The 10,316-nt window shown below is 41.6% G+C and overlaps 1 protein-coding gene across 1 annotated transcript in view; it reads right to left on the bottom strand.

Annotated features, from left to right (window-relative positions):
• LOC124789886 (solute carrier family 22 member 7-like) overlaps positions 1–4,969 on the bottom strand; it is a 167,804-nt gene extending 162,835 nt beyond the window's left edge. The window contains exon 1 of the mRNA XM_047257407.1: positions 4,877–4,969. Within this exon, the coding sequence (XP_047113363.1) occupies positions 4,877–4,882 (6 nt within the window). The 5' untranslated portion in view covers positions 4,883–4,969. The remainder of the gene's footprint in view (positions 1–4,876) is intronic.
• Between the last annotated feature and the right edge of the window lie 5,347 nt (positions 4,970–10,316).

Consider the following 10,316-nt stretch of genomic DNA (forward strand, 5'->3'; position numbering starts at 1 on the left):
CAATGTATGCGGATTAAGTACGAAGTCATAAGTTGTATTCCATGGTGATTTTATTTCATAATAAAATGAAAGCATATCAGAAAAGACAATATATTTTGCATACAGAATTAAATGTAAAAAGATAAAGATAGCTACTGTACTTAGTTACGAATGAACTGAAAAATAATCGAGTAAAACCAGATAATTATGATGAGATAAACCTTTGGTCGACAGAAACAAATATCGATCGTGGGAAGTGTGGGAAGCGTCCTCGATAAATTCGTACAGCTGTCCTCACTTTCTGCTTCGTGATAAATTAACTGAAAAACGCTTAGTTCAGCGACAGGAGATCTCCTGTACATCCTAACGCTATCTGAGTTGCTGAAACGTCTGCACAGGTCACTCGAAAATTTTCGACGATCGGCGAACTACAATGGCTCAAGTTCTCAGGCTGTAGTTGCATATGTGTTGGGACTGAAGCTCGTGCTCTAATGGCTAGAGTTGCTGCTTCTGGATGACGGGGTCCCGGATTCGATTCCCTCATCATTTGACCACCATCCTCATCATTATTCGTGACAGTGGCTAAATTGGACTCTGTAAAAATTGGGACTTTGTACGGATGCAGATGAGCGTCTCACAAACCAAACATCACTATCATACGATTTCTACAAGTGCAGTGGTGTATAACACGAATCGATTGCTTACATGAGAGCACCTGTGCTGGGGAAGGGTGTGGGACATGCATCCCGTAGTGTCTTGATCTTGTTTAATGAATTTTCCCAGTCCTCTGTGCAGAATGCTTACACAGGTCTAATACGGGCCAAAGTCCAGTCTCTACTTGTCCAAAACATTGTCCGAAATGACTGTATTTTTTCTGGAAAAACTGTAGGATATGGACAAAGGTTTTACTAGACTTTTACGACAGTTACTTGTGTGCTACTAACGGGATTTTTTGTTGTTTTGTACCACTTAGACGGTGCAGATGGTTATGCACCATCCCTGGAAAGAAAGCAGCGGATTTTAGGTTTGTAATTGAATCACGTAAGGCGCGCTCGGACAGAAGATGACATTAGCTACTGTTCCATATTATCCCTACAGAGCAATCGCGAATAATACTGCATTGTAGCTCCCACTGGGACAGGACGTCGCGAACACGTCGTTCAGTACGGTTTGGAGCCTGCGAGGGCCGCATGGTACGTCTGTGAGCCTTATCGAATCAGTCGCTAACTTCTCTCTACCTAAAAGTTTACAGTCAGATTTCTGCGAGTTGCTCCGGTTCGATGGTATTCTTGGCTGGTCCTTCCACGCTGTTGTAATTGACTACTGTTATGGTAGCTTCCTTTGAAGTTATTTTGTGATAGCCATTCACGCAACGACCTAAACGTATGTGTGGCTAGTATGAGAGCAGCATTTTGCAGCTAGGCATGAATATGCCTGTAGAATTTCCAGGACTGTAAATGTGCCTTTGCTCATGCTCAGACATAACATCATTTGTCCAGTGAGGCAGTTATCTATCGATGCGCATTGTAGAGTAGCGATTTTTTATTAGTTTATCCGTACGTTAGGTATAATGACTATATCATACTTTCGATTATTTAAGTATGTTCAGATTTTCTGATGTATCTAGAGTTTCTGACTGTTCAGTTCTTTCTCCAATGGGCCGCTTGTACATCACAAGGTCCACACCGGGACAACTGTAATCACTTGTTTAGGATTGGGTAGAAATTGTCATAAATTTCATTGAAGCTTCTCGAATTCTTTTAATTCCTGTGTTACATATGATATTCCAGTCTAAAGATCCGTCTGCCTACAGACCATTGTGTTCAGTTTCTAAACTGGACATAGTTTCAACCACGAGCTTTAATCAGTATTCCAGCATTCTGTCTTCAGCGGAAACGATGGTCAATGTCAAAAGAGAAGCTTCTGTAAGCACAAGTTTCTGCAAAACTGCATAAACTTTTTCCTATTATTTTTACATGCTATATAAACTCCGTCTCAATACGCCTCAGAAGGCCCGGTTTTACCGTCCCATCGCCGTGTCATCCTCAGCCGATAACTGGATATCAATATGGAGGGGCGAGCAGTCATATCACCGCTCTCCTGGTCTTATCACTTTTCGAGACCGGAGCCGCTGTTTTTCAACAAAATAACTCCTCAGCTGGCTGGCCAACAGCGCTCGATGGACAGACGGTCACTCATCCAAGCGCTAACCAACCCCGAGATCGCTTATTTTCAGTGATCTGACGCGAACCTGATTGACCCCTGCGACAAGACCATTGGCCACATGCATTATAGCTTGCCAGGTGAAAAGTGGAATGACACATCTTGCTGCCTGTCAGATTATGTTTAACGTTATTGCTGTACACCTTATACATTAATAAATACGACAAACTGCTCTGACGGATTCTTCACTGGAAATAGAGAAGAAAGGTCCCACGAACATGTGTTTTCAATTGGATGTCGTCATTCAACAACAACAACAATTCGTCGAGGAACACAGTGGGGATCTGCATCGCATCCACGTGACAACAAATCTTCAGCGTGGCCTGCATGGGATTGCTGGTGATACGGATAGTTGCGGTTGTCATGCTGGATACACATAATCGTACATTGACTTACACCATGTTGGTGGGCTACTCGTCTGGACCTTGTACTAGAGTTCGTCTCAATATCATGTGGATCCAGTCCACCACCTTCCTGCATGTTCATTTGTCTGAAAGTATTAATTAACACGCAAACTCCAAAAAGGCTTGAAGTGTTGTACGATGTGTTCGGTATCTGAGAGCGTACTTGATTTCGTATAGCCATGCTGCCTCTCGACCGTTTCCATCTGCTTGGCCGTAAACCACCTCAGCTTGTTCCCGACGTGAATACCGGACCATTCTGCAGCATGCAGTACGGTGTGTCAGTCACATAGCCGGTAACATTCGATGAACCCAAGGCACGTGATCAGAGGAACTGTTATAGGTAAGCGCCATCTACTGTGGCAAACTCGATTCACAGCTTGTTGGTTTTATTAATGTTCATCCTGCACATCATGTTTGTGTGGAGAAGTGCTAGCCAGTCTGAGACTCATGCATGCTCATTCCATATGACAAATGACAAAGGTCTATTATATGTTATCCGACTTGACTGTAAAATTGCTAGGAGTAGCAGCGATTATAGATTTCACTCATGTATTCATTTAGACGTACATTTCTTTCCTTAGCGCAGTGTAAGCACATCTTACTCTTGCATGTGAGTATAACACGCGGTAAGACTGAAGTACCGGTGACAATGGAGCTGTGACCCGGAAAATATCACCGTCGTAAGGAATTGCGGGATAACTTCGACAGAAGTTGCACTTGATTTAACTAATGGCAGCTATTTATAAAGCGGGATAAGTGTAACATAACTCCTTTGACAATGACAAAGAACGGTATAGTTAAGTGCTGAACATCTTGAGCTTGTCTCATTGTCTTACTAGGAAGTGATATGAAATGAAATCGGTAAATCAATATTAGGGCAAAGAATGGATGTGTTAGACTCGTAATAACGTTATCTTGTAAATTATGGTGAATCTGTAAAGAAAAATGCATCAATGAAGCTAGTGAAACCACTTCTAGAATATTGTTCTTTTCTTTGGAGAAGCCACAGAAACAGACGTTGAAAGAACTCAAAAGCACGTTTTCATTGTGAATTTGCTACAATTAGTCTGTCAACAACGTATATCTGCTGTAGGGATCGTGAGTAAAAGATACGAGGGATTAGATCGCTTACACACGTATTGCGCAGTCACTCTTCCCTAGCTCAATAAACAAACAGAATAGGATATGAAGTTCACAACAACGGTACGATGCACCCTCCACCATGAACTACAAATTGACGAGTCAAATATTTTTGTAGATCTGTAGACACAGAGGTAAAAGTAGCAATTTTGCACCTTGTATACCCTCAGACCACCAACAAATTCTGCAATGTTTTCGTCCTACTAGTTATACTACTATTAGCTGTTACCCGCTTTGCTCATATATATCTAGTTTCGTTGTGATGAGTGATGGTAAGTAAATAAGCTATTGCATTGCACTAACATCAGCTCCTTTCTTCCTGCTGAGGTAAGCATAACTCATGGTGTGGGAGTAGGAAGGCGGGGCGGTGAGGTAGCAGCGGTCAGTTATCATCGTGTTATTGAAGCATCTACACATTACACAATGTGCGCATTATGCAAGAAACTTAACAACTTTTTAGCATGGTTTATGTTCACTGATTTAAAAAAGATGTTCCATTCAAAACCTCACCCTCTTGGGTATCGATTTTTTCTCCTTTACTTTAAAATCTAGCCTAAGTTCTTCCTGATGTTTCAATCTATCTCCACACAAATTTTCATCGAAATGGATTCAGCGGTTTAATTGTGAAAAAATAACATAGAACGATACGTTCCCATTTAGTAATATTACTATGGAAACAAAGTTTAACCACGGTCGGCACTGTATAAGCATTGTGCTCTTTATGTCGAATCATTCTGCGTAGAACATATAAATAAAAGAACTTTGACCAATATCATTAAGTTCAAATTCCACAGATAAATGGAATCATCAAAACGTACATATTTATCCCAAATTGGCGCAATATTCTTCAAAGCAGTAAATATCTTGAACTAAACACTTTATAAAGTAGTCTGTCTTCTCCCACTGGGTTCACGCAAACTCTGCACAAAACTTCATAGAAATGGGCTGGGTGGTTTGGTCGTGAAATCGAAACAGACAGAGTTGCTTTTGTGTTAAAATAGTCGTATGGATATGACAATAAGTAACAGTTGGTTACTGGAAGTTCTCCGTGGAATTCCAAAGTTAATGGCCAGGAGTATACGACAGTAAAGGAAATACACATCGTTTCTGATATTAATGTTTGTTCATACCTCCATCTCATGCTGCTCGACGCAGAGAGAACCACTCACAGTTGCCGAAGTGAAAGACTTATCAGAAACGCACGACGCAAACCTTGTGGTGTAAGCAACTAACGCAAGGCGACTTTATCTTTTCAGACCACTGCAAGGTTCCAGGGAGTAGATAGTTACAAGTTTGAAATGTTCTTTTAGGTGACTGGATGATAAGGTAACTATGCGACTGGATGATAAGGTAATAATGCGTAGGGTGTATGATTTACTGAAGGATGATTACGACCGTAGCAACTGTGTCTGTACGGAGTACAGGTAGTGAGCGACAGTAAAGTAAGGCCTTCAAACAATATTGCTTCTTTTCCAGAGGTCTTCACAGAGAAAATTCGGCACAGTCTCTTTAAAGACACATTCCAGTTAATTTAATACAGTTTAAACAAAGAATTATGAAACAAATTCACATTGAAATTTAAAGAAAATGGTTTTAAATAGCACGACCATTAGGTGTAGAGATTTGACAACGCTGCTACAATTATCTAAGCACTTTTGTGATATAGAACAAAGCAAAGCACTTCACTCATATCTTTAAAATACTTGTTTAACGCCAATATTCATAGATAGCAGGTTTTAAAAGTAATAGCAAGCTTTAATGAGCTGCTCTGTAGCAAGAGTATCTAGTTAAGACACCAAAGAAACTCGGCTCTGAACAGATGTTATGTTCGCCTTACTAGCTACGAAATCCACCATCCCCAATGGGCCCATTAACTACGGCATAAAGAGAAGAATGTTACACACACGCTATACACTTCAGTCCATGAAAAACATAATCACTCAATGCGTATCAAAACATTAAACGTGTGTCAAGAATAATTACTAGTTAAACTGTACATGGAAGTACACTATACTCGAAAATCCGAAGACACAAATACCATCAATTTATGTAACTTCAATGCCTAGTTTGCTCGTTTTTTACATTAATAGACCTCCAGAGAGTAAACAGTTTATGAACTGGTTTCATGCAAGAAAGCCTCTTAGTGTTCTACTGTAATACTTGTAACATCGCAAAACGCAGATAGGGACGGTAAAATTGAAACAGCTCTCCTACAGAAGAGAATGCACTAGGCCAGATTAACAAATGAAGGGCCACAAGATTCAACACAATCCTGCTGCACAGCTGAGAGTGCTGTAAATCGCCAGCGAGTATATCTCCGCAACCTGCCTCCCAGTTTCAAGCCCTGCCTGGCAGATATCTCCAATGCAAGCGTCGCAACGCGCTGTGGCACGAAACTGCTCGATGACATCACTCCTTACGGTGCACCACACCCCGATAGGCATCTGGTACGAGTCCTCCGCTGCAGTGCGAGGCGCCTGTGTTGTCTTTCTCAACAGGCAGCGTAACAAACAAAAGCTGTTGGGGAAAACCCGGTTAGCATTACTCCTCTCTCCCCTGTTGTGCAGCATTGAATTTACAGTATTCCTCTTCAAGCGTCTCTTACGGAGCCGCGTCGAATACCAACGTGCCTTGTTCAGCAACACGATTTTTGTCTCATCAGGTATCGATAGGAGGCAACGCGTGGCTCAGCCTGCCCATCCTAATATGATGCCTGTGGGAGGTCATCAGTATAGACGCCTTCGACGTCTGAGTTTTCTATGTTTAGTTAGTCTTAAATGAACTCTTTGTATCTTTCCCTCGGCCGTGCTTTACACCCAAAAGGTGATAGTTGTAACGACCTTGAAAATTTAATAGTAACCACAATATTCGGAATTGGTTTCCTTTGATCCTTTTCGCCAGCCTTACTTTGGTCATAAGAACTTTGATCCAAAGTAAATCTCCGAATACCACCGAGACAGATTGTCTCGTCTGATTACAATGTGGAGCCTCTCTCCAGGGTGGAAGCCGAAGGTTTCTGAGTGCCCTAGAACAGTTTTTTTAATATTTCAGCATCAGTGATCTCCGGAAACGTATAATTCATATTCCACTTACATAAATATGATGTAATAGTCTTGTCAGTCTCATGGACCGCCCAGTTCATGGCAAAGACATATCCCAAGTAGTTCCCAGCTTTCTGTGGAACATGATCAGTAGAGATTTTAATTTATGATTGACTCACTCTGCAAACGAGGGTTGTGGGTAGTAGGGAATTGTATTGACATGCATATCACATTGCCAATCCAAAATTTGTGGAACACCCTAGAAGTAAATGTAGGGGCGTTATGACACACCGGCGTCATTGGTGGACTAAAACAGGAAATAGTTTTACCAGTGGTTATTCCGTTGTTAGGAGGAATACGTAGAACAAGGGTAAAGGCGTCTACCACGACCAAGATTTCCATTCCAGGTCTGAGGAGACAACCCGTAGTAGTCGACGAATAACTTCTCTATGGATTTCCGTTCCCGCTTAGAACTCAAGAAACTTCTAAAGATGTTAGGATTCGTCTTTGCCTCCTCACTTTCCGAGCACTGAACAGCTAATTGTACCACATCAGGTGTCAATGTAGCCCACAGCAGACGCTACTTAATATTTTTATTGCTTCCGTAAGTGTCCCCCATGCTTAAAGTCTGCTGTTACAAGCTGCTTGGGTTAAAAAATCTTCAGCTTTCAATCACAGCAGTTGCAGTTGCACAAGAATCTTCTAATTAGTTATTATCCACTTAACGAGCCGCCTTCCTTCAATTGCCTCTAAATGACCCTGAGAACTAATTTTAACACTGTTAGAACTAATTTTAACACTGTTTTTCCTGTAAATTATTGAACAAGTAGTGGATCTCTGATAGGATCGCAGCATTCGATGAAACCTGTTCTTTTGTTGCCGGGACGTCAGTAACTGTTTGTACAGTTTCGACCATCCGACTTCAGGCCTCTGCCACTTGATTGTAAGAACCTTTATATGCCTGAATGAAACCTTAAATGTAAACATGCGGGCTGACAAACTGGCTGTCTTATCGGGTTTCCCACTGAAAAGTTAAAAACAAACATATGGACTGCCCAACGGGTTACCTTTCCTGTTTTCTGGGGCATCGCCGGCACCCAACAGATGACAGGTCTCCAAGATGAAACATATATACTCGAGACAGAAACGAAATTTCTATAACCCAAATAACACACCGAGTACCTCCAATTCGTAAACGGGGTATTACATTTCTTGAACGGACAAGGACCTAGCTGCATAAGCAATAGATCAACTTTGTCCCGCTTGATCCCGAAACAGAACTGTAGCTACCCAGGCACCGACTGCTTCTGTTTGTAGAACAAATTCCTTCCCAAAATCTGTTATCAGTACGACTGTCACATAACTTAAAGCCAGATTCATCTTTTCAAACGCCGCCAGCCGGCTTTCAGACCAACAAAAGTTCTTTCCTTTCCTACTCATTTCATTGACGGTGCCGATAGCTGTGGGCACCTGGTGTAGAATTTGTGAAAGAGATTAATCATCCCGATAAATCGAGCTACTAATTATTTTTGTTGGTTGCACTGTCATGTATTTCACTCTTCTTTGATTTTAATTTATCGTTTTGAAACCAAATGTCCCAGGCAAGAAATTTGCTACATCAGTCCTAGTTGGCTTTACTGTGAGACTGGCCTCGCTTAGGAGCTCTAAAATCCACCTTAAGGGATTGGGATGCTCTGAAAAAGTTCGACTTCAGAATACCGCGGCATCCAAATAAATTTAAAATCTCCCAATATGGAATCCCATAGACAGGATAGCACAGCAGAGGCAGTTGTTAAGTCAAGTAAATTCTAACAGACTACTATTAGTACAGAAAGCTATTCGGGCATTAAATATTTCGGTTAATTATATTTGATAAGAAGCCTGACTCAAATTTAGTACTATGAAATAAACCAAGGAATGCAGCTGTGTAAATCCGGCTATACAACTGATTCCAGTATAGCCTTCTGATTCAAAAATCGATAATCTACTGCCGGTCAGTATCCCTGGCTTTCTGCTATAGGAAATAAAAGTATATAAGGTACATGAGGCAAAGTAGGTCGTTTAATGACTTCATTGTCTAATACCTCGTTAATAATCTGCTTCATCTCCAGCGGGGATAGACTACAAGGCGACTGCCGCACTGACAACTGATCCGTTAAGTGAATGTTATATTCTTTTAACTTATCCTGAGCCTTCTAAGACTTAAGACGGTCTGATTGGGGTCTTTTTCTGATGTCATCCACTATGTTAATTTCTTATTAACAGACTGCGAAAGATGGAAGTTTCAAATAGACCTCGGTCTTCATTACCAATGATAATCCATCAATGAACACATACACCCCGAATGCAATAAACTATAGACGTATTTGTGACTGATCGTAGCGCAAAGGAAGGGAAGGCTGGGTTCAATCCCATAAGTTTATTACAGCAATTTGGCAGCCCACTGCTTTGTCGATGCCTTCTGCTGTTCTTAGAATATATTCTGCAAAATTTACAATCGTAAGGCGTATGCCTCGGAAAACTACATCGACAACAATTATCCGTGCGAAAAGGGCCTGACCTACTTCTTTCCACCCAAGATTCATTGGCCTAGCCATTGCATATTCATATTGTCATCCACTGTGCACCTTTGAACGAAAATTTCCCAGAGAGCTACTGACCGATCACTTTCCGAAAAATTCCTAGGCTTTCCCACGAAACCTTCGTGAGCTGCCCTCTGGCTGCACGCCTCTCACAATTTTATTAACAGCGTCACAAATATCTCTATCGTTCCCAGCTGGCGTACCAGCGCTTGACTATACGCCGTAACATCTATAGCCTTCGAGAACTTTAATCGTATCTCGTCATTCCTTAGTACTTCTGTATCCCATTGCTTTGCGTACTGATCCTTCATGACTAACCTCTTAAACTTCAAACTACTTTTCATCACTACTACATTGGCATCTAAGTCTATGTCTGCTCCCAGGTACTCCTTAAAACCCAGTATTTGTCTACGGAATCTCTGTCTGGCCATGATGTCATCTAGCTGAAATCTATCCGTACCACCTGGCCTTTTTGAAGTATCTCCTCAAAAATTTTCAAATGTGTGCGAAATCTTATGGGACTTAACTGCTAAGTTCATCAGTCCCCACGTTTACACACCAGTTAACCTAAATTATCCTAAGGACAAACACACACCCATGCCCGAGGGAGAACTCGAACCTCCGTCGGGACCAGCCGCACAGTCCAAGACTGCAGCGCCCTAGACCGCTCGGCTAATCCCACGCGGCGAAGTATCTCCTCCGTCCTCTCGTTCTTGAACAGAGTATTCGCTACTACTAGCATAAATTTATTACAGAACTCAATTAGTTTCTCTCATCTCTCGTTCCCGGTCCCAAGTCCATATTCCCCTGTAACCATTTCTTCTGCTCCTTCCACTACAACTGCATTCCAGTCCCCATAAGTTTTAGATTTTGATCACCCTTTACGTGCTGTACTATTCTTTCAATACCCGCGTATACTTTATCTGTCTCTTCATCTTCAGCTTGCA

This window comes from Schistocerca piceifrons, chromosome 3, assembly GCF_021461385.2.
Source record: "Schistocerca piceifrons isolate TAMUIC-IGC-003096 chromosome 3, iqSchPice1.1, whole genome shotgun sequence".
Taxonomy (NCBI): domain Eukaryota; kingdom Metazoa; phylum Arthropoda; class Insecta; order Orthoptera; family Acrididae; genus Schistocerca; species Schistocerca piceifrons.